Source organism: Balaenoptera ricei, chromosome 19 (genome assembly GCF_028023285.1).
Source record: "Balaenoptera ricei isolate mBalRic1 chromosome 19, mBalRic1.hap2, whole genome shotgun sequence".
Lineage (NCBI taxonomy): Eukaryota > Metazoa > Chordata > Mammalia > Artiodactyla > Balaenopteridae > Balaenoptera > Balaenoptera ricei.
Window position 1 is genome coordinate 11,181,620 of NC_082657.1, and position 24,789 is coordinate 11,206,408.

The 24,789-nt window shown below is 52.3% G+C and overlaps 1 protein-coding gene and 1 pseudogene across 2 annotated transcripts; both read left to right on the plus strand.

Annotated features, from left to right (window-relative positions):
• Positions 1-24,789, plus strand: part of LOC132353967 (carcinoembryonic antigen-related cell adhesion molecule 1-like) — a 902,477-nt pseudogene that overhangs the window by 502,729 nt on the left and 374,959 nt on the right.
• KCNN4 (potassium calcium-activated channel subfamily N member 4) lies at positions 2,346-15,286 on the plus strand. Of its 2 annotated transcripts, XM_059905834.1 has the most exons (9): positions 2,346-2,533; positions 5,431-5,526; positions 6,777-7,207; positions 9,263-9,398; positions 11,997-12,107; positions 12,627-12,745; positions 13,095-13,164; positions 14,377-14,544; positions 14,856-15,286. In XM_059905834.1, exons 1-8 carry the CDS (start codon positions 2,375-2,377, stop codon positions 14,539-14,541), a joined length of 1,287 nt encoding a protein of 428 aa, XP_059761817.1. In that variant the 5' UTR covers positions 2,346-2,374; the 3' UTR covers positions 14,542-14,544; positions 14,856-15,286. The 2 variants fall into 2 exon arrangements, with proteins under 2 accessions (XP_059761817.1, XP_059761818.1); XM_059905835.1 differs by lacking the exon at positions 14,377-14,544.

Genomic DNA, 24,789 nt, shown 5'->3' on the forward strand with positions numbered 1-24,789 from the left:
GAACCGAAAGGCTTCCAGAGTGGGAGAGACCGAGACAGCAGTCTGAGGCAAGGCCTGAAGGAGCCGAGAGGGAGGAGAGAGGTGCAGGGCGGTGGGGGGGGGGGGGGGGGGGGGCGGGTGCCGCTCAGGCTGCAGCCTGGCGATCCCCCAGCTGCAGCATCTCCTCCAAGCAGACAGGCGTGTGTCTCCATCACTGCCCACCCCTGCGTCTCATCCCAAGTGGGAATCACATGCACACCATGGGGCCGGGCCCCAGCATAGGTTGTTTTCGTCACCGGGTGTGTCTGTGTGTGCGGTTTGGTGTCTCTGGGTGTGTGCGTGTGGGTTGTGTTGGTGTGACGCCAAGCATGTCTGTGTGTGTCTCATTGCCCTGTGGCTGGAGGGACCATGTTCCTACATGGCATACAACTCAGGAGGAGAGAGGGGTTATGTCTGTGTGTCTCCCCCGAGAGTGGTGTCCATAGGGCCACCCACCACACGGTGAGAGGGGTTTTGTGTCACCTGGCCAGTGAGTCCCCGTGTGTTGCTGGTGGAGGGTTTTGATGTGTGTCTAGATGTACGGTGTACAGACCCGTGCGTAACATCTGTGCTGCTGCATGTGGTCACATGCCGCATGGTTGTCACTCTGGGGGTCACCGTGCATCAGTCTGCATTGCATTTGCTGTTCTGTGCATCAGCGCGTGTTGTGTCTCTCCTTTGTGGGTGTTGTGTGCGTAAAGTTGTGTATCACTCAGTGATGTGACCCTGTGTCTCCTTCCAGGTGTGTGTCCATGTTGGGGGCCTCTCTTTTCCCTGCCAAGAACACAGACTGGGGACCCACACTCAGAGTGTTGTGTTTGCATGCATGGCTGTGTATTACATTGTACCAGAGGGCGTTCCCCGGTGCTGTGTGTGATGTCATTTCAGGCCTAAGTGATGGCTGTGTCAGTGGGTCACATCTGCTGGTTCATGAGACACAGTGTTTCTGCTGGGAAATAGTGTAGCATGTGCTTTGTGTCATTGTGTCTTTGTGTATTCCACTGTATATGTTGTGTTTGTGTGGCCACCTGTGTTGGAGTGTATCATGTGCCAGGCTGTGTGTGGGTGTGGTTTATGGTGTCAGTCCGAGGCGATGGGGCATGTTTTACTCTGTGCACGTTGCTCTTGGGCATCAGGGTCCGTGTAGCCTGTGCCCCGCCCCCCTCCCCCAGGGGCACCATTCTTGGTTGTGTCCTGTGTGATGCACCAAAATAGATCAAAACGTCTTACATGGGGCACATGCCGCTTGGGTTTCTGTGTGTGTCACTGGGCCTATAGGTCCGTTCCTACACGCATCCATTCATATTGTTCTCTGACTGCATATATGAATGGCATTGTGCACCGGGGTATATTGTCTGTCAGGGTGAATCCATGTGTGTTGTGAATCAGTCTATGAGCGTATGTGCTTGAGTCACCACGTGCCGTGACGTACGTCAGTGTGCATTTCTCTACGTGCTGGGTGATTGGAGACTGCCATGGATGTGTCCCTAAATGCTGTGTGTCCGCACATGTCGTGTTGTGTTCCACAGCTGTGTGATGGCTGAGTGCTTTGTTCACACAGATTTGTTGTGTGTGGCATATGGGGATTGCGAGGTCAATACAGAGTGTGTGTTTGTGGAACACCCGTATATGTTGTGTTTGTGTAGCTACGAATGGGCATCATCCTGTGTGTGGCATCTGGGTGTGGCTGTTTGTGTCAGAGGATGTTGTGCCAACTTTGATTGTAGTGTTTGTGCCTGCGCGTGGACAACATTTAGGTGACCGTGTGTGCCACGGGGCGCTGCCTGCCTCACTAAGTGCCAGCGTGTGTCACATCACGTGTGTGGTGTCCGGGTGTGGCTGTGGGTTTCAGAGCTCGTCGGGAGTTGTGAGTCACTCGGTGTAGGTTGTGTTGCATGCCCATGGGTGTTAGGTTCTGTCTCCGGCCATGCCGTGTTTGAGGGTGTTATCACCCTGTGTTGCATGGTGTCCGGGTGTGGCTGAGTGTAGGTGTGTATTACACGCTGCAGACCGGTTGTGTATGACAAAGCCCATTGTGTGTTGGTGTGTGTCTTAATCCGTGTGGACACACGCCTCTTCCTTGCTCTGCCCCAAGGCACACCCCGCCCCTCCTTAGTCTGAGAAGGGGGGTTGGGGAGCCTCCCCTCTGCCCAGGGGCCTCCCCAGCACCTCCCCGCCCTACCCAGCAGTCACCACCCCACCGAGGGCACAGGATCTGCTGCGCCTCAAAGCAAGAGCCCAGAGCGAGGGAGCAGAGCAGCCCGGGGACCTGCAAGCCATAGTGGCTGCTCTTTGTGTGCTGCGAGGTGGGGGACTCTGGGCAGGAAGCTGGCTGAGCCCCAAGACCCCGGGGGCCATGGGCGGGGAGCTGGTGCCAGGCCTGGGGGCCCTGAGGAGGAGAAAGCATCTGCTGGAGCAGGAGAAGAGTCTGGCAGGCTGGGCACTGGCACTGGCAGGGATCGGCATCGGACTCATGGTCCTGCACGCGGAGATGCTATGGTTCGGGGGGTGCCCGGTGAGTGGAGGCTGGAGGCTGAGACTCCCGAGTCTTGCGGGAGGAGGGGCTGGGGGCTGAAACTGCTGGGTCTGAGGGAGGAGGGGGCTGGGGGCCAGGACTCTCGGGTCCTGAGTGAGTAGAGGCTGGAGACCCCTGGGTCTGAGAGTGGAGGGGGCTGAGGGCTGGACTCCTGGGACCTAGGGGGGTAAATGCAGGGGGCCCTCTCTGCAAAAGGAAGGAAAGGGGGGTCACAGAGTGTCAGTTTGAAGGTACTGCAATTAGACAGTTGGAGGTCCAGGACCCCTGGAGGCCAGGAGGTGGCTGGTCAGATACTTGAGTCTCCCAAGGGCAGATTAGGGGAGAGATAACCCCAGGTTCAGCGAAGGGAGGGTGGGGAGAAAGGCTGACTTCTTCCAGTAGGCGGCAGCTCCTTGGTCCTTATCTAAACTCTAATGTTCGCGCAGTATCTCAGAGGCAAAGGGCAGAGACCAAAAGAACTGGCTGGGTGGAGGGGTGGGAAAAGAAAACAAGCACCGCCCTCCTCCCCCCTCCATCTCCATCATTAAGAAGCTCAGCTTCCCCAGAATCTATGGGCTATTCAATCTGGGAAATAAGGGAGAGGTAGGTTTATGGTAGCCTGGACTCCTGGGTCCCAGGAGAGGAGAGGCTGGGGCCCGGGCTCCTTAGAGGTGACTTCGAGCATTTTTAGGGGAAGAGGGGCTGACTTTGAGGATAGTGTGAGTGGGGAAGGAAAGAACAAGTGGGGCTAGGACAGGTCTGAGCAGGTTCCCAGCACATTCCCGCCCTGGTCTGGGCAGCGATGGGGGCAGATGAAGGACACCGGTCAGAACTGGCGGCTTGAGGACGGGACAGAATTGCTCAACAGGAAAGGAGGGGTTGGAGATCTGTCTAGGGTAAGGGACGTGGAATTGGGCTGGTTGGAGGGCACTGATTTGAGGATTGAGTTGGGGGATTTCTGGGGGACAACACTCAGGCTTGGATTTGGGGGTGGGAGAGGCAGGCAGCTTTGAAGTGACCAGGAGCCACACGGACTGTCAGGGCAGGCTGGCTTCCTCTGGCCGGGTGGCCAGGCGAGGGCAGCGGGCACTGAGGGGGTGGGGCCGCCGAAGCCCATGCCAACAGGAAGCATGGCTGGGCTGACCCGCCGCTCCCACACTTCAGCACCCCGCCCAGCAGGCGAGGTGAGGACAAGGGAGCCCTGGCAGATGGGAAGGGACAGGGGGTCTTTCCTACGCCACCTCATCCCTCCGCCTTCTCACCTCCAATTGCTTCCCTCTACCACCTGCCAGCTGCTGCCTCCAGCACGCGGACTCTGGAATCTGCTGCAGCTCTCTGAGCCTCAGCTTCCCCAACTGGAAACCGGGGGTGAGGGTTGAAATACATGACCCGAAGGGTCCTCCTCGGCCCCCTTTCTATGACCGCCTTGACAACACCCGTGTCCCCTCCCCACCTCCATCGTAATCTAATAAACTCATTTTGCAGGGATCCAGACACCTGCTCGCCATGGGAGAGGGGCTGGAGGAGAGGCCTGGGCCAGACCCCACCGATGCAGGGGAACGTGATAGAGATAGTGGGGCGGGAGAGGGAGGATGGTGAGAGGTACCGAGAGGCAGAGATACACAGAGAGACCAAGACAGAGAGAGACCAAGACAAAGATGCAGTAAGAGACGGAGTGGTACAGACAGCGAAGGGGGTCGGGGATTCGGGGCAAGAGGAATTGGAAAGGAGAGAGGACCACCAGAGAAGTGGACTACAGAGTGGGGAGGAGGTTGGGTCTAGTGGGGTGTTCTTTGGGACAAAAGAATGGGACAGGGAACCTGGGAGCCACAGAAGGATGAAGGGGTGGGGGAGGGCTAGGGACAACAGCACCATTGTTCGGGGAAGGGGGGCAGGCCCCATGGGGCAGGAAACTGGCTCTCTTCCCCTGCACAGAGGGGGGCCCTGGCCGGGTCAGGGGAGCTGGCAGTGTTTTAGGAGAAACAGGTGCTGAGCTCAGAGTGGGAGCCCAAGTGAACTCTTCCCCCTGACACCACCTCCCAGGCAGGGATCCCCACACACACCCCCTCCTAGGGAATCCAGCAGTCCCAGTCCCCTCTAAATCCCTTCCTCAAGAATTCTAGATTCCTCCAAGGTATTGCCACACAAAGACAGGGAAAAAAACTTCCCGTGGTTTCTGGAGGCCATGTGCTTCTGGCCAGATCTGCCCTGGGCTTAGAGCCAGGAGAGAGGGCAGGAGGTGGGGAGGGAGGCAGAGGAGACACACAGGGCAGCAGGCCTGGAGGGCCTTTCTCAGAGCTGGGGCTGGGGTCTTAGGAACCCAGCCCCCTGGATGAGGGCAGGGGAGGGTGTCATTCATTCCCTGGAGCCTGAGTGATAGTTTCTAGGCTCCTCAGGAACTGCGGGCGGGGTGTGGGGAGGGACCTGAAGTTGCTTTCTAGGGCAGAGACCAGCTGGGTGGGAAGGGAAGGGACCACTCTTTAGAGGCTAAATGTCTGTTTCTAGACACCCCCCCATACACACACACACACACACACACACACACACACACACACACACAACTGAGGAACTATTATTGATGGGGACCAGTACGGGGGAATTAGGAAGGAATGTGAGTTTCAAGGTCTTCCCTCAGGGGTGTGGTCCTCGGAGAAGAGCTGAGGAGGGTGAACACTGGCACCTGGGCCAGGGCTGTCCCATTGGGAAGGAAGAGGGCACTCTGCCTGGGGACCAGCTGAGACTTCCCCAGACCTGAGGCATCAGGAGGAACTGGGCTGGGGGCTGGGGGTTAGGAGGCTAGGAAATTGGGAATGGAGAAGGGATGGCGGTTTGGGAAGAGTGCAGAGGGGACTGAGGGAGACCTGGGATCTCACCCCTTTCTCTCTCCCTCCCAACAGTGGGCGATCCACCTGTTCCTGGTTAAATGCATGATAAGCATCTCCACGTTCTTGCTGCTTTCCCTGATTGTGGCCTTTCACGCCAAAGAGGTCCAGGTAGGCCCCTTCCTAGCTCCCCTCAGCGCCCACCCCCACGCCCTGTCGGCTCACACTTCCCACCTCCTGGGCTGAGTAATGAGCTTCCTCCACCCTGAGATACATCCACACCCTCATCCACCTGGAGGGGGTGAACCCAGGACAGACAGACAGCCCCCCGGAGCAGCCCTGACCTTCCCCCACCTGCTGCACTCTGTCTCACCTTGCACACCTGTAGATGCTGAGAGTTCCCGCCCCCAGGCCTCTGTCCACTCTGTCCCCAGGTTGCCTCACAAAAGACACAGCCTCCCAGATCTCACTTCTCCATCCCCGAGTCCCTACCTGTTCCCATCCCGACAACCCAAGATCCTAGCCATGTGCCTGCAGGTCCTTCCCCACTGCTGAGCTCCCCACCTCTGTGCCAACGACCCCACAGACCCAGGAGCCCTTCCCACCTGTCTCCCCCCCTCCCATCTCATGTCTCAACCCACACTGGACTCTCCACCCCTTCCCCTCTCATCCCATCCCCCACATCCCCAGATCCTGTTCCCTTCCCCCCACACCTCTGCAGTATAAAATGAGGGTTATTGGTCGAGTGTGGTGACGCCCCTTGCAGTGCCTGGCACACAAGATGTGCTCAGTAAGAAGTACACATTATCATTAAAGCAGTCATTCGAGTAGCTAAGTGGCCTGAGGGCCCTGGGCCTCAGTTTCTGCATCTATAAAATGGGGGTAAGAATATTTTCAATCTCACTGTCTTGTGAGCACTCACTGAGTCACAACACGTAAAGAGGACAGCGCAATGCCTGGCACCTCCAAAGTGCCCTGTAAATGTTGGCTATTATCATTGCTAATGGGATGATGGCAATTACTACTGCGTCCCCAGAAACTGGAGTAGGACATAGCTCTATGGATGTGGAATGTAAGTTCTTGGGGAGGCAGGGGTTTTGTTTTGTTTGTTTTGCCCACCCATATCCTCAGTATATCCCAATATATAGAACAATGTCGGGCATACAATAGGCACTCAATAAGTGTTCCTGGGCTGGAAGTTCTGGAAGTGGGCTGAAACTAGGAGGGGGAGAAGGTGGAGAGATGTCTTCCTCGGGTCCTGCCCTGCCCCTTCCCACCCTCCCGGGCCCCATGCCCTGCGCTATCTGCCTCCCTCTCCGGCCCCGCGGGCGCGCCCCCCTTATCTCCCCGCGCAGGCTGGGGAGCGGGCGCCTGACCTTCGTGTGACCCCCCTCCTTCTCCATCCGTTCCCCTCCCTGCAGCTGTTCATGACGGACAACGGGCTCCGGGACTGGCGCGTGGCGCTGACCGGGCGGCAGGCGGCGCAGATCGGGCTGGAGCTGGCTGTGTGCGGGCTGCACCCGGCGCCGGTGTGGGGCCCGCCGTGCGCGCAGGGCTCGGGGTCCCCAAAGACGGCGGTCACGCAGTCCTGGCCGAGTTTCCTGGGCCAGGCGGAGGCGCTGCTGTCGCTGGCCATGCTGCTGCGCCTGTACCTGGTGCCCCGCGCCCTGCTCCTGCGCAGCGGCGTCCTGCTCAACGCCTCCTACCGCAGCATCGGCGCGCTCAACCAGGTCCGCTTCCGCCACTGGTTCGTGGCCAAGCTGTACATGAACACGCACCCCGGCCGCCTGCTGCTCTGCCTCACGCTTGGCCTCTGGCTCACCACCGCCTGGGTGCTGTCGGTGGCCGAGAGGTGAGGATGCGGGGGGAGGGGAGGGCGGGAGGTGACGGTACCTGGAGCCTCTGGAGGAGCCGCTTACAACCACCATCGCCCTGTACAGTGCTGCAGGTTGGGACTCCCTGAGACCAAGAAGTGGAGAAAGCCCTTCGCCCCAAAGCCGTTCCTCCACCTGCAGTCTCCAGTCTCCCCAGACACACACACACACCATAGGAAGCCCTGCCCTTCCTGCTTCCAAATCTCTCCTGCCTCAGGTTTCCAGGCAGCTGTTCAGTCTCCACACGCAGGCACTGGGCCCTGGCCAAGGGTTGCACCTGCTTTGGAGGAAGGGGACATCTTTTCCAAATTAGCACAGATGCACTGTAGGTGCTCCCGGTGACCCCCAGGCTGCGCCAGAAGGGAATTCCGTGCAGAGAATTGGTACGGGAATTCGAGGCCGCCTGCTGGACTTTGACCTGATGCTGGAACTGTACCCCTCAGGGCCTCCACTTACCTTACAGATAAACAAATTGGGGGTAATCTTAGCCAGTGGTTCTCAAAGTGTGGTTCTGGGACCAGCAGCATCTCCTGGGAACTGGTTGCAAATCCAAATTCGCAGGCCCCACCAGGACCTATGGAATCCAAAACTCTGGTGGGTTGGGCCCAGCAATCTTTTTTAACAGTTCACTCTGATGCTGGCTCAAATTTGAGAACCTCTGGTTTAGTACATGTGGCAAAGGATTCTTGAGGGGAGATGGAGAATGGGAAGAACTGGCCTTAGATCTCTCCTCTCTGAGCCTCTGTTTCCGCATCTATAAAATGGGTATCAAAATCCACCATCTTTAAAGTCTCCCTGGCAATTCTAATCTTTCATGATTTTAAACTCATTCATCTCACAGGATCTGTTTTCTCAGTTGGGAAATTGGTCAGGATCAGTAAATGATCCTCCCACCAATTTTCTCACCTGAAAAATGGGAGGATGGGGAGGGAGCCAAATTTCTAAATCTGTTTGAGGCAGAATTCCTCAAACTTGAATGCATTTTGGGATGCAGGGGTTGGAGCTTAACAGGGCAGATTCAATCCCCACCTCCAGACACTAATTTAGTGGGTTTGAGGTGTCTGGGGCCCTGGTGAATGATGCTTTCCCTGCTTTGGCCTAACTGTGGGTCAAAGTTAGACAAATCCTGATTATCAATCCTTTCCATGGCTGGACCTAAAGGTCCCCTTCTATGAAGTGAGGGGAAAAGAGGCAGAGTCCGCCAAGACTTTTAATTTTATTTATTTTTTTTAAAGTGCATTTATTTATTTATTTTAAAGATTTATTTATTATTTATTTTATTTTATTTATTTTTGGCTGCGTCGGGTCTTGGTTGTGGCATGCGAGATCTTTTGTTGCGGCACGTGGACTTCTCTCTAGTTGTGGCGTGCAGGTTTTTTCTTCTCTAGTTGTGGCACACAGGCTCCAGGGCGCATGGGCTCTGTGGTTTGCGGCACGCAGGCTCTGGTTGAGGTGCGCAAGCTCAGTAGTCGTGGTGCGCAGGCTTAGTTGCCCTGCAGCCTGTGGGATCTTAGCTCCCTGACCAGGGATCGAACCTGTGTCCCCTGCATTGTAAGGCGGGTTCTTTACCACTGGACCACCAGGGAAGTCCCCCGCCAAGCCTTTTTAGAGTCCCACCTTTTTAGTCCTGATAGGGCCACCTCTAGGCCATAGAGCATCTTTGTGGAAATTAGAAAAAGGTGCCCCTTCCTTTGAGTGGATGCAGCCCCCTGCCGGGTCTGACAGGTGGACTTCAGGCTGGGTTTCTGCCCCCCTCTCAACCCCTCAGCCACACGCTCTGAATGTAGCAGCCCTGACAGCCTAGCTGAAACCAAAAAGGCTTTGGAATTGGTCGGATCCAGGTTCAAATCCCACAGCCCAGAGTGGTTGAGCATCTTGCCCAGGTCACACAGCAAAGAGGAGGCCAGGCAGGCTCTCCAAAGCCCAGAACTTACTGGCTTTTTCTGAGTGCTTCTTGGAACTGTGGGTGTATGTTAAGAAAGAGGGTATCAAACATCACAGGAACCCCAGAATTAACCCACTCTTCCCCACAGACAGACCGTTAATGCCACCGGGCACCTTTCAGACACACTGTGGCTGATCCCCATCACATTCCTCACCATCGGCTACGGGGACGTGGTGCCGGGTACCATATGGGGCAAGATTGTCTGCCTCTGCACTGGGGTCATGGTGAGTACACCCACTCAGGCACCCTGCCTTTATCCCACACTGCTCATCCCCTGGGCCCCAGGAAACCACAGAGCCAACTAAGACACTCAGGGACACCCCCAAGAAACTCGGGTGTCTGGACCCCCACAGCCCCATTCCCTGTCCAGGACACAAACACTAGGCTCATTTCCTTTGAAAATCCAGGAATCCATCCCCTGAGTTCTTGCTCTCTCCAGAACCTAGGACCCAGCCCTCATCCTCCTCAAGAACACAGGCCCCTGACCTCCCAGCCCCATTTCCTTCCAGATTCCAGGAATCCAGCCCCAAGCCCCACCAAGACTCAGGTATCTTTCCCTCTCCCCCCTTTACCCTCTCAATCATCCAGGACTCAGGTACCTGGTTTCCCAGCTCTAGGCTCTTCCAGGACCCAGGAATCCAGTCTCCCAGCCTCCATTAAAGCTATTTATTGCATCTAGACATCAAGAGCATGCCTGTGGGCTCAGGCTGCCTGGGTTCAAATCCTGCTTCTGCCCACTTCCTAGCTGGGAGTCAGCCACACAGTCTTTCTGGGCCTCAGTCTCCTCATCTATAAAATGGGGATGCTGATACCAGTGTACTCCTCATGGGGTTCCTGAGAAGACGAAATGAATTAAACCATGTAAAGGGTCTCAAACACAGAAAATGCTCAGTAAATGGGTCAGGGGGTGGCGATGCGGAACCTGTTATTGTAACTGGTTCCAGGCGTCCGGCTGCCCCTACCCCAGCTCCTGTGCCCTCAAGGATGAGGCAGAGGCTCCCCAAGCCCCAGACTCCAGCCTCCTCCCCAGAGTCGGCCTCCTCCTAAATCTAGACATCTGCCCCCTTCCCCTCATAGACCCAGCACCCAATGCCTTGGCCTTCACCTCCCTGTGAGATCTGGCTCCCTTCACCCGCAGGGATTCAAGCCTCCAGCCCCAGCCCTGATTTGTCCCAGGAAGGACATGGTGAATCCCCCAGTCCTGGGTCCACAGATGATGCATGGGGTGGCAGGGAAATGTGACAGCCCCCTCCCCTCCAGCAGTGAGTCTTTGTGACTAGGAAAGAGGGGCAGAGACTCAGCCAAGGACACACTCCCAAAGGGTCAGGGACCCTCAGGGCTGCCTGGGACCTCCTCCCTCATTTGACAAAAGGAGAAACTGAGAGATAAGGCGATTTGCACGCGAGCTCACAGCCCACTCCTAGCTGAGAGGTTCCAAGGTACAATGAAATTATAACGGCTAACTTTTATCGGGCACATACTCTGTGCCAGTCTCTGCTCTAAAGATGTTAACTTATGGAATCCTTGGAGTAATACTGTGAGGGTGTGCACATTTTACAGATAAGAAACTCAGACACTGAGAGATTAGATAACTTGCTCTGAAGCTGGGCTTGAAACCCGAGCAGTCCCAGAGCCAAGGTTTACAGCTAGTAATTATTCTGAGGGTCAAGAGTTGAAACATATGGGGTGCGGGAAGACTTCAGGAGATTCATTCTAACTCCAGGAAGAGTGAGCAGGTGCTACAGAGCAGTTGGGATTTGCTGGGGCCTTGAAGGATCAGAGGCCTCGAGAAGGAAGGGAGAAGAGTGAGACCAAGGTGCTCAGGCAGGTGAGGGCTGAGTTGCCTGGGACGGAAGCTGGGCAGAGGAGGAAGAGCGGCCTGGACCTTGGAAGGCCCTGAGAGCTGGGCTAAGAAGTCTGGGGCAGTGGGAGCCTAGAAGGAGATTAGGGTGAGGGCGTCAGGGTCATAACTGGGTGTTAGATCTCCCTGGGGTCAGGGTGGAGTAAGGGAAAGGCTGGAGACTGTCCAGAAGGGAGAGGATGTGGCCAGAGCTGGGCAGAGGCTGTAGTGGTGGGGAGGAGGAGGAGGGACACCCTCGGTGACCTGATGGCCCACTGGACCGTGGGGAGGACAGGGTCCCGCAGGAGCCTGAGGTCTGCTCCTTGCCCAGAACCAGCCCTTCTCGCCAATCTCCAATCACACGCTTAACAAAAGAGAACATGGGCTTCCCTGGTGGCGCGGTGGTTAAGAATCCGCCTGCTAATGCAGGGGACACGGGTTCGAGCCCTGGTCCGGGAAGATCCCACATGCCGCGGAGCAACTAAGCCCGTGAGCCACAACTACTGAGCCTGCGCTCTAGAGCCCATGCACCACAACTACTGAAGCCCGCGCACCTAGAGCCTGTGCTCTGCAACAAGAGAAGCCACCGCGATGAGAAGCCCGTGCACCGCAACGAAGAGTAGTCCCCACTCTCTGCAACTAGAGAAAGCCCGCGCGCAGCAACGAAGATCCAACACAGCCAAAAATAAATAAAATAAAATAAATAAATTTATTTTTTTAAAAAAAGAGAGAACATTGTGATGGTGTAAATACCACAACCAGGAGTTGGACTCGGACGCGTGATTTTATGATCTCAGCTCCACCACTGGGACCTGTGGGACCCTGGTTCTCTCTGGCCTGGTTTGCTTGTCTGTCAACTAGCGGTGGTGGTGCCTGACGTCTGTGGCTGTTGGGAGGGCTCAAGGAGAGACAGAGTTGGTGGCACGAGGCTGGTCCTCAGATCCCCACAAGCCTTGTGTCACAGTGCCTGCTGTGCCCACAGGGGGTCTGCTGCACAGCCCTGCTGGTGGCCGTGGTGGCCCGGAAGCTGGAGTTTAATAAGGCAGAGAAGCACGTGCACAACTTCATGATGGATATTCAGTATGCCAAAGAGGTGAGGGGGGCCTCCAGCACCCAGAGCACACCCTTTCCTCAGCCCCAGGAGCCAGGTCCCCGGCCCCTCCCCCCTCAGACCCAGGATCCAGGCCCCCGGCCCCTCTCCCCTCAGCCCCAGGATCCAGGCCCCCAGCCCCTCCCCCGTCAGACCCAGGATCCAGGCCCCCGGCCCCTCCCCCCTCAGCCCCAGGATCCAGGCCCCCAGCCCCTCCCCCGTCAGACCCAGGATCCAGGCCCCCGGCCCCTCCCCCCTCAGCCCCAGGATCCAGGCCCCCGGCCCCTCCCCCCTCAGCCCCAGGATCCAGGCCCCCGGCCCCTCCCCCCTCAGCCCCAGGATCCAGGCCCCCGGCCCCTCCCCCCTCAGACCCAGGATCCAGGCCCCCGGCCCCTCCCCCCTCAGACCCAGGATCCAGGCCCCCGGCCCCTCCTCCCTCAGACCCAGGATCCAGACCCCCAGCCCCTCCTCCCGGAACCCTAGGAGGACTATCTCCCTTGACACTGTGAAACCCACCCCCAGATGAAAGAGTCGGCCGCCCGAGTGCTGCAAGAGTCCTGGATGTTCTACAAACATAAACGCAGGAAGGACTCTGGAGCCGCCCGCAGGCACCAGCGCAGGCTGCTGGCCGCCATCAACAGGTGAGGACCTCTGTGCGTGCGCACGCCATGTCCAAGTCTCCTCCTCTCTGCAGGGTGCATGCGCACGCGTGTCTGTGTGTGTGTGTGTGTGTGTGTGTGTGTGTGTGTGTGCGTGTGACCAAGCATGAACGCGTGCCCAGGTCAAGATGCCCATGTGTTGTCTCACTGAACGGACGCCCACCTGGACCTCACAGTGACTGTGTGTGATGCTCTCGTTTGCATGTCTCCGAGTGCCTGTGCGCCTGGATGCCCGGGTCTCTATGGGAGGCGAGGTCAGGGGCGCAGCCACCCCCTCTCATCCCACCTCTGAGCTAGGGCCACTCTCACCCCCCAGTTTTTTTACCCCCAGGTTCCGCCAGGTGCGGCTGAAACACAGAAAGCTCCGGGAAAAAGTGAACTCCATGGTGGACATCTCCAAGGTACTGGGGTCCCATGAGAGGGGGTCTGGGAGAAGAGGGAGGGTGGGGGCAGCTGGTGAGGAGATCTGGCCCTGGAACAGGGAACGCTGGCACACACAGCCACTCGATAAAGGTCTGTGGCTGAACGAACGAACGAATGAATAAGTGAATGACGCAATAGCGTTTCTCATGTAAGGTGCAGTTTCCTTTGAAACTTAAATAACAGTACAAAGAACTCCAGTGTTCGATGTGAAATTATCTCCATTGTCAAGTTACTTACATGTGGACGGATATAAAATTCCTTTCAACTATGACTGTTATACAACAATAAAACCAAAGCAAATTGACAAACCAAGTTCAAACACAAAGGGCAAAGCAATAAAATGCGAATTAACAGCACTGACACATGGACAGGTGACAACGTTTCGGGAAAACTCAATCTGTGTTGCTATTGTGAAGAGCGGGCCCAGGAGCGCTGGGCAGGCTTGCCTGGCCAAGGGGTGACTCAGCTTGCCCTCCTTCTGCTGGGTCCCCTTGATTCTGAAGTGCTCGGGTAGGTGACATCACGCCCCCTGGCTTGACTCACAGCACCTCTTGCTTATCCGGTAGCCTTTGATTTTTTCTCATTAGTCCATGACAATTCAAACAGTGGCCCTTGGCCCCAATACCATGGTAAACACAGCCACAGATGCCGGCCCCTAAACTGCATGGTGGTGGCCTAAATCTGCCGGAATTGGCAGGTTGTGATTTCCAAGATTATCCACCCGGCCCAAAACACAGAAGTCAAGAGTTCTCATAGAAAGCTCACACACTCTCAAGGACGAAGCTGTGAATCCTAGTTTGAGAAGGCAGAGAAAGGGCTCTGTGGATTGTGAAGTCAGGCAGTGATCAATTCCACAAAGATTTAAGTGAGCACCTACTACATTCTAGGGCCTCCCTGATCCAGGTGCTGCCTTGGGTGTGTCACTTAACTGCTCCAGGCCTGTTTCCTCAGCTCTTAAAAATGGAAACAGGATTCCCACTGCCCACACTTTTAGGAGGATTTTAAACTATAAAGAGCACCGGGCCAAGTTGCTGGGCGGTGGCAGGTGGTTGATAAGGTAACTGTTATTATCGAAGATAATCCTCCAAGGCCTGTAAGTACTTAGTAAATGCTGGTTCTGCTGCCTTACTCCACAGGGCAGGGAGAGAGTCTCCCCCAGCCCCCAATCCCTCTGACCTCTCTCTGCCCAGATGCACATGATCCTCTCTGACCTAAAGCTGGGTCTGAGCACCTCACACCAGGCCCTGGAGAAGCAGATTGATGCGCTGGCAGGGAGGCTAGACACCCTGACCGAGCTGCTTAGCGCTGCCCTGGGTCCACGGCAGCTTCCAGAACCAAGCCAGGAGGCCACGTAGCTGGTAAGGGAGCTGGGACCTGGGCAGGACAATATCCTGGAGGAAGGGTGCCTGTGGCCAGCACCCCATGTGGCTAAGGGGGTGGGGGATGGGTGGCCTGGAGGTGAGGCCACCCTTTCTCTTCCACTCTGGCTCTGTCTGAAGGGAGGGACTCCAAGCTCGGGGCTGGACCAGCAGCGAAGAAAACAGACATTCCGCCCCCCCTTCACACACCCTCAGTACCCGCTCCCTCTTTCTTTGCTTGGTCTCTGTCTCTGTCTCTTCCTCTGGTGTCTGGCCTGCCTGTCTATCCATCTCTCTGTTTGTCTCCCCAGGACCCAGCCAGGAAGAACTAGGCTACTTTCCCCAGGACTGAGGTCAAGGACATTCTCTCTGCTACTCCTAACCCAGCCCCACGCATAAAGCCAGTTAAGCGTAAGGACCGAGGGGGGCCACACCTTGGGGTGGGTTGACTCCCTGATGGCTGCTGGCGGGGACACTGGCTGAAGGAGGGAGGCCATGGCCCATCCCCACCGAGGCCCCAAACGGGAAAATGGTCACCCCTGCCCCACATACCCTGTGCCTGCGGGCTGGGACTCCTGAGTCCCAGAGGAGGAGGAGGGGAGCGGGGGCCCAGAGTCCAAGATCCTGGGCTGCATCAGTTACCAGCTGACCAGCACAGATGAAGGAACGAGGCCCGAGGCAGGAGGCAGAGCCCCCTGGCGGGAGATCGAGGAGGACACCAGTTCTCCAGAGCTGCAGAGAATTATCTGGTGGGGGAGAAGGTGGGGACTGGGGGGAAGGGTGAAGCTCACCACTCTCTGCTCTTACACTTTGTAATAAATGTTAAACAAAGTCAGAAGAAGTTGCTGTTTCTTTCGAAACATATGCACACTCCAAACAGGCAGGTCAGCCAGTGGAAGGCCCTTGCCCTGTCTGAACCTGCTCCCCATCTATGAAACAGAGGCCTCCAAGAAGTGTCCTCCCAGGTCTGTAGGCTGGGGAGTCCTCAACTCCCGCCTGGCCCCAGCCCAGATCTGTGGCGAAGAGCAAGGGCTTTAAATTCAGGCCCAGGAGCCCAGCCCCCCAGCCCCTCCTCCCTCAGACCCAGGAGTCCAGGCCCCAGCCCTCCTCCCTCAGATTTGAATCGGGGTCCAAATCCTGGCTCTGCCATCCACTGGCTGTGTGACTTTGGGCACGTGGCTTCACCTCTGAACTTTTCACTTCACCTGTAAGATGGGGCCACCTTCCCATGGGACAGCTGTGAAGATTAAAACTGGGAGGGCACAGAGGGTCAGGCATATAGTAAGAACAAATACATGAGAGAACTTAATCATTTTTATTAGTGCTACTGATTTTCAGACACAATGAATACGTGGCTGCCCTTTCTCTTTTTTCTACTGCCCTTTAACCCTCTCTACTCATATCCCACCAGAACCTAGATGAAAACTCACCTATCAGGAGACTAACAGGAATTCCAAACCATCCTACATACTTGTTTCGTACCTGCTAGGACTGAGACAGAAAAAGGAAAGGGGGCTGGCACTTACAGAGGCCCTCCTGTATGCCCAGCTCTGCGCTCCTGTTTTGTAAGTCACTACCACCACTGCCCGCCCCATTCCACCCCATTGTACAGATACAGAAACTGAGGTTTCAAGAGGAGCAGGGCCTAGAGGGCCTGGATTCACACCCAGCTCATCCTACTGCAGAGCCCTCCCTCTCTGCCCTGCTTGAGGTGAGTCAAAGACAGAGCAGCCTTGGACCCTGAACCTAGGTCTCACTTCCCACAGCCGCTTCGTTCCACTTGGAGAGGCTGATTCATCCTCGCTTCCCTTGATTTGAGGGGAAGCCCAGGCTGCGAGTCATCCTTCTCTGCTGAGCTATCTTTGGATTTCCCTGCAAGTCCGCAGCCAGCCTCTCCATCAGCCCCAAGAGCTAAACTGGGGCTTGCACCACCCACTGCCGCAGACAGCCCTTCCTCTGGACGCCAGCCCATCTGGGGGGAAGAGGAAACAGGAACATTTCCAACACCCTACCCCTGCAGTAAGCCCTCCTCAGTGATGCCAGATACCCTGCCGAACTCATTCCTCCAGAACCACCCTTTCCTAGTTGTACTTGGCTTCAGCGGACAAACTCCTTCCTACGCCTCCTTTGGGCCCCCGCTTAGATGTCCCCTCCTCCAGGAAGCCCTCTCTGAAGCTCCCATAGCCCCATGCACCTGTCTCTATTACAATAATAATATTTATTGGGCAAAGCCCCACGTTAAGTCCTTTATATAAATGATCTCACAAAATCTCTACAAAAGGAGACAAGGTGGTATTACTGGTCCCATTTTACAGATGAGGAAACTGAGGCACGGAGATTTAAGAACCCTGCCCATAGCCACAGCAAAGAGATGGGGGAGCTGGGATTTGACCCAGGTGGCCGGGCTCTGAAGCCCCAGCACTTAGCCAACCAGCCCATTCATTCACTCAGAGATCCCTACACCCTATTTTCATTTTTGCTCTGTTGCGTCTTCAATGTCAAGGGCCTGGCATATACCAGGCCTCAGTGAATATTACTGAATGAACACACTTACTACCTGGGGTGGCTGGAAGCGTCTCACCTTCTACCACATGTTGGTTTCTTCTGGGACAAGGGACAAACTGGTTACAAGGGGCTTTTGACTAAGAAACTAAGAGCACACGTGAGAGCGCTCCTGTTCTGAGTTATCTCGGATCTGCCCCCGCTGCCCTGCCCCCACTCTCCACTGTGGAGCTCAGGTCCTGATGCTCCCCCTCCAGCAGTCTCTGCTCTCCCCCTCACACAATCAGCACTTCCTGAAGGCCCTGCACCAGGGGCAGGGCTGCAGGCATGAGTCAGAGAGCTCTGCCCCCAGGGGCTCGGTCTCATGGTGATTTTGGCGACTTCCCCCTCCTACTTCTGTTTTGCCTCCACGCCCACGAGAGGACTGGGTGGGGAAAAGTGGGTCCAGAGAGGGCTGGAGGGCTTACCAGGGTTAGAGAGCCAGTCAGGAGCTGGGGCCAACCCACCCCCCACCCCCCACCCCAACCATGCCCCAGACATTACCGGGCCCTTCCTCTGCTCAGAACCCTTCCATGGTTCCCAACTGCCCTTCTCTCAAAGTCTGGCTCCTAGTCCTCGCTCATTTTTTCTCTTCTTGTGGGATCTTAGCTCCCTGACCAGGGATTGAACCCGCACACCCTGCAATGAAAGCGCAGAGTCTTAACCACTGGACCGCCAGGGAAGTCCCCACTCATTTTTTCTTTCATTGAGATTTATTTTACATGAACAACACAAATTTTAAATGTGGCCTCAATAGATTTTTTACAAAAGCATTCACCTGAGCAACTACCACTCAGCTCAAGCTTGAAGTTTCTGGGCCCCTAAAAACTCTCACGCCCCTCCCATCTTGATTCCTTTTGCCCAATTTTGAACTCTGAAAGGAACCCTGCTGCACACCCTGGTGTGTACCTGCTTCTCAGTACCAGCCAGGTGCACATTCGTTTTTACTACAGAATGGTGTTACTACGCGCACTGGCCTCACCTGGGGGGGCTCTTCAGGCTATGCACCCCCCTGCCCCTGCCTCCAGCCTCCCCATCCCCTCCCTGTCATGGCTGCTAATGATTCTGCACCCAATTCCAGTGTGTGAGGGGTTTTTTCCCCCATACCAAGCAATTCTCAGATACCACAGTCAACTCAATCCTGACACTGTCTACCTGGAGACAGCGTCAGATTCCACAGGTTAAGGGTTTGGTCCTACAAGACTACCCCCTACCCTCACCCCTTCAGATGCCAATTTCAAGTCCATGTTGTCACCCGTGCTTCTGACCAACTGGCTGTAGCCAACAACCCCCTTCCTTGGGTTCGATGAGTGGCTCAGGAACAGCCACATGGAAGAGATACATAGGGCAAGGTATGGGGAAGGGGTAGGGAGCTTCCATGACCTCTCTGGGCACCACTCTCCCCAAATCTCCTTCACCAACCTGGAAGCTCTCCAAACCCTGTCCTTTGAGGTTTTCTATGGAAGCTTCATTACACAGTCATGACTGATTAAATCATTGAACTTCCGTGACTAATTTAACCTCCAACCCCTCTCCCCTCCCTAGAGACCTGGAAGTTCTGACCCTCTAATCATCCAGTCGGGTCCCTTGGCACCCAGCCCCTATCCTTAGGTTACCTAGGTGCTTTCCAAAGCCATCTCATTAACATAACAAAAGACACCCTTATTACTCCGTTCCAAAGGTTTTAGGAGCTCTGTTCCAGACTCAGGGGACAAAGACCAAATACATATTTATTATAAATCACAGTATCACAGCTGCTCCAGCCACAGGGCTCTTCTTCCCTCCCAAAGATTCTCTGTCGTAATTGCCCACCACTCTCCTGGCCCTTTTGCCCCATCCATGTAGAACAAACATCGCCAGTATTTGTCCAGTTCTTTACGATGGTTCGTAAAGGAAGCTGTATCATCTACATCAACACCAGACTGCAGTCCAAAGACCTGTTTTGAGCTTTTCTGCTGTGTGGGATTACTGCTAACATATAAAAACTAAGAGAGTGCTTTTCACAATTTGGAGGCAATGTCAAAGGGTAACACTTTCCTTTCTTCTACCAGGATGAGCTGGCCCTTCTTCAATTCAAGTCCAAGCCCTGTCTCCACTTGTAACCAGGCTGCACCCTCTCTCGCCTCCTTGAGGGCCTGGGTCCTAAGTCTCCTGCCTCATCCATTTTCCCTGCTATTGAAACAGGAGAGAAGGGGCAGGGCACAACCTTTAAAAGAATGACATAGACACAGGACATGACAAAAACTGGTTAGAACCAACTAAGTCCAAGATGGTGGAAGATTCAACTTCCAGTGGACCTTGAGCCTCATTATACGCTCATTGTAATACATTAGTTAAATGACACACCCACCAGCGCCATGACAGTTCTGAGGTCAAGCATAAAAGGTCAAAAAGTGGGCTGTGGCGCAATTCCTGGAAATCCATGCCCATTCCCCTGAAATAGATGGAATAATCCTTCCATTAATTAGCCTATGAAATTACTCAGTCCATAAAAACTAACCACCCCATATTTCAGGGCCTCTCGCCTTCTGAGATGGCCCACACTCTGTCTGTGGAGTGTGTTTCTCTCTAAATAAATCCACTTCTTACCTATCACTTTGTGTCTCACTGAATTCTTTCTGCAAGGAGACATCAAGAACCTGAGCTTCATTAAGTCTTGAGACCAGGTGTGTGATCTCAATTAAAAGGCCATGGGGAAGATGGTGGAGTAGAAGGACGTGAGCTCACTCCCTGTTGTGAGAGCACCGGAATCACAACTAACTGCTGAACAATCATCAACAGGAAGACACTGGAACTCACCAAAAAAGATACCCCACATCCAAAGACAAAGGAAAAGCCACAATGAGACGGTAGGAGGGGCGCAATCACAATAAAATCAAATCCCATAACCGCTGGGTAGGTGACTCATAAACTGGAGAACACTTATACCACAGAAGTCCACTCACTGGAGTGAAGGTTCTGAGCCCCACGTCAGGCTTCCCTACCTGGGGGTCCGGCAACAGGAGGAGGAATTCCTAGAGAATCAGACTTTGAAGGCTAGTGGGATTTGATTGCAGGACTTCGACAGGACTGGGGGAAACAGAGACTCCACTCTTGGAGGGCACACACAAAGTAGTGTGTGCATCGGGATCCAGGGGAAGGAGCAGTGACCCCATAGGAGACTGAACCAGACCTACCTGCTGGTGTTGGAGGGTCTCCTGCAGAGGTGGGGGGTGGCTGTGGCTCACCATGGGGACAAGGACACTGGCAGCAGAAGTTCTCGGAAGTACTCCTTGGCGTGAGCCCTCCCAGAGTCCGCCATTATCCCCACCAAAGAGCTGGGTAGGCTCCAGTGCTGGGTCACCTCAGGCCAAACAACCAACAGGGAGGGAACCCAGCCCCATACATCAGCAGACAAGCCAATTAAAGTTTTACTGAGCTCTGCCCACCAGAGCAACACCCAGCTCTACCCACCACCAGCTGCTCCCATCAAGAAGCTTGCACAAGCCTCTTTGATAGCCTCATCTACCAGAGGGCAGACAGCAGAAGCAAGAAGAACTACAATTCTGCAGCCTGTGGAAGGAAAACCACATTCACAGAAAGACAGACAAGATGAAAAGGCAGAGGACTTTGTACCAGAGGAAGGAACAAGATAAAACCCCAGAAAAACAACTAAATGAAGTGGAGATAGGCAACCTTCCAGAAAAAGAATTCAGAATAATGATAGTGAAGATGATCCAGGACCTGGGAAAAAGAATGGAGGCAAAGATCGAGAAGATACAAGAAATGTTTAACAAAGACCTAGAAGAATTAAAGAACAAACATCTAGAAGAATTAAAGAACAAACAAACAGAGATGAACAATACAATAACTGAAGTGAAAAATACACTAGAAGGAATCAATAGCAGAATAACTGAGGCAGAAGAATGGATAAGTGACCTGGAAGACAGAATGGTGGAGTTCACTGTCACAGAACAGAATAAAGAAAAAAGAATGAAAAGAAATGAAGACAGCCTAAGAGACCTCTGGGACAACATTAAACATACCAACATTCGCATTATAGCAGTCCCAGAAGGAGAAAAGAGAGAGGAAGGACCTGAGAAAATATTTGAAGAGATTATAGTCGAAAACTTCCCTAACATGGGAAAGGAAATAGCTACCCAAGTCCAGGAAGCACAGAGAGTCCCAGGCAGGATAAACCCAAGGAAATACGCCAAGACACATAGTAATCAAACTGACAAAAATTAAAGACAAAGAAAACTTACTGAAAGCAGCAAAGGAAAAACAACAAATAACATACAAGGGAACTCCCATAAGGTTAACAGCTGATTTCTCAGCAGAAACTCTACTAGCCAGAAGGGAGTGGCACAATATATTCAAAGTGATGAAAGGGAAGAACTTACAACCAAGATTACTCTACCCAGCAAGGATCTCATTCAGATTCGACGGAGAAATCAGAAGCTTTACAGACAAGCAAAAGCTAAGAGAATTCAGCACCACCAAGCCAGCTCTACAACAAATGCTAAAGGAACTTTTCTAAGTGGGAAACGCAAGAGAAGAAAAGGACCTACAAAAACAAACCCATAACAATTAAGAAAACGGTAACAGGAACATACATATCGATAATTACCTTAAACTTGAATGGATTAAATGCTCCAACCAAAAGACACAGGCTCGCTGAATGTATACAAAAACAAGACCCATATATATGCTGTCTACAAGAGACCCACTCTGAAGACCCACCTAGGGACACATACAGACTAAAAGTGAGGGGATGGAAAAAGATATTCCATACAAATGGAAATCAAAAGAAAGCTGGAGTAGCAATACTCATATCAGATAAAATAGACTTTAAAATAAAGAATGTTAGCAGAGACAAGGAAGGGCACTAAATAATGATCAAGGGGTCAATCCAAGAAGAAGATATGACAATTATAAATATATATGCACCCAACATAGGAGCACCTCAATACATAAGGCAACTGCTAACAACTATAAAAGAGGAAACTGACAGTAACACAATAATAGTGGGGGACTTTAACACCTCACTTACACCAATGGACAGATCATCCAGACAGAAAATTAATAAGGAAACACAAGCTGTAAATGACACAATAGACCAGATAGATTTAATTGACATTTATAGGACATTCGATCCAAAAGCAGCAGATTACACTTTCTTCTCAAGTGCATATGAAACATTCTCCAGGATAGGTCACATCCTGGGTCACAAATCAAGCCTTGGTAAATTTAAGAAAACTGAAATCATATCAAGCATCTTTTCCGACCACAACGCTATGAGATTGGAAATCAATTACAGGGAAAAAAACATTAAAAACATAAACACATGGAAGCTAAACAATACATTACTAAATAACCAAGAGATCACTGAAGAAATCAAAGAGGAAATCAAAAAATACCTAGAGACAAATTACAATGAAAACATGACAATCCAAAACCTATGGGATCCAGCAAAAGCAGTTCTAAGAGTGAAGTTAATAGCAATACAAGCCTACCTCAAGAAACAAGAAAAATCTCAAATAAACAATCTAACCTTACACCTAAAGGAACTAGAGAAAGAAGAACAAGCAAAACCCAAAGTTAGTAGAAGGAAAGATATCATAAAGATCAGAGCACAAATAAATGAAATAGAAACAAAGAAAACAATAGCAAAGATCAATAAAACTAAAAGCTGGTTCTTTGAGAAGATAAACAAAATTGATAAACCTTTAGCCAGATGCATCAAGAAAAAGAGGGAGAGGACTCAAATCAATAAAATTAGAGAGGAAAAATGAGAAGTTACAACAGACACAGCAGAAATACAAAGCATCATAAGAGACTACTACAAGGAACTCCATGCCAAAAAAATGGACAACCTGGAAGAAATGGACAAATTCTTAGAAAGGTATAACCTTCCAAGACTGAACCAGGAAGAACTAAAAAATATGAATAGACCAATCACAAATAATGAAATTGAAACTGTGATTAAAAATCTTCCAACAAGGGCTTCCCTGGTGGCGCAGCGGTTGGGAGTCTGCCTGCTAATGCAGGGGACACGGGTTCGAGCCCTGGTCTGGGAAGATCCCACATTCCACGGAGCAACTGGGCCCGTGAGCCACAACTGCTGAGCCTGCGCGTCTGGAGCCTGTGCCCCGCAACGGGAGGGGCCGCGATGGCGAGAGGCCCGCGCACCGCGATGAAGAGTGGCCCCTGCTTGCCACGACTAGAGAAAGCCCTCGCACGAAACGAAGACCCAACACAGCTAAGTAAATAAATAAATAAATAAAGTAGCTATTAATTAAAAAAAAAAAAAAAGTGATAACTCTTGGGAAGAAACAGAGAAAGATCGCTTTAAAAAAAAAAAAAAAAAAAGGTCTTTGCTCTGTGTTCCTATAATGTTTGAAAAAAAAAAAAAAAAAATCTTCCAACAAACAAAAAGTCCAAGACCAGATGGCTTCACAGGTGAATTCTATCAAACATTTAGAGAAGAGCTAACATCCATCCTTCTCAAACTCTTCCAAAAAATTGCAGAGGAAGGAACACTCCCAAACTCATACTATGAGGCCACCATCACCCTGTTACCAAAACCAGACAAAGATACTACAAAAAAAGAAAATTACAGACCAATATCACTGATGAATATAGATGCAAAAATCCTCAACAAAATACTAGCAAACAGAATCCAACAACACATTAAACAGATCATACACCATGATCAAGTGGGATTTATCCCAGGGATGCAAGGATTCTTAAATATACACAAATCAATCAATGTGATACAACATATTAACAAATTGAAGAATAAAAACCATATGATCATCTCAGTAGATGCAGAAAAAGCTTTACACAAAATTCAACACCCATTTATGATAAAAACTCTCCAGAAAGTGGGCACAGAGGGAACCTACCTCAACATAAAATTAAAGATGATACAAACAGATGGAGAGATATACCATGTTCTTGGATTGGAAGAATCAATATTATGAAAATGACTGTACTACCCAAAGCAATCTACAGATTCAATGCAATCCCTTTCAAATTACCAGTGGCATTTTTTACAGAACTAGAACGAAAAATCTTAAAATTTGTATGGAGACACAAAAGACCCCAAATAGCCAAAGCAGTCTTGAGGGAAGAAAACGGAGCTGGAGGAATCAGACTCCCTGACTTCAGACTCTACTACAAAGCTACAGTAATCAAGATAATATGGTACTGGCAAAAAAACAGAAATATAGATCAATGGAAGAGGATAGAAAGCCCAGAGATAAACCCACGCACCTATGGTCAACTAGTCTATGACAAAGGAGGCAAGGATATACAATGGAGAAAAGACAGTCTCTTCAATAAGTGGTGCTGGAAAAACTGGACAGCTACATGTAAAAGAATGAAATTAGAATACTCCCTAACACCATACACAAAAACAAACTCAAAATGGATTAGAGACCTAAATGTAAGATCGGACACTATAAAACTCTGAGAGGAAAACATAGGAAGAACACTCTTTTATATAAATCACAGCAAGATCTTTTTTGATCCACCTCCTAGAGTAATGGAAATAAAAACAAAAGTAAACACATGGGACCTAATGAAACTTAAAAGCTTTTGCAAAGCAAAGGAAACTACAATCAAGATGAAAGGACAACCCTCAGAATGGGAGAAAATATTTGCAAACAAATCAATGGACAAAGGATTAGTCTCCAAAATATATAAAGAGCTCATGCAGCT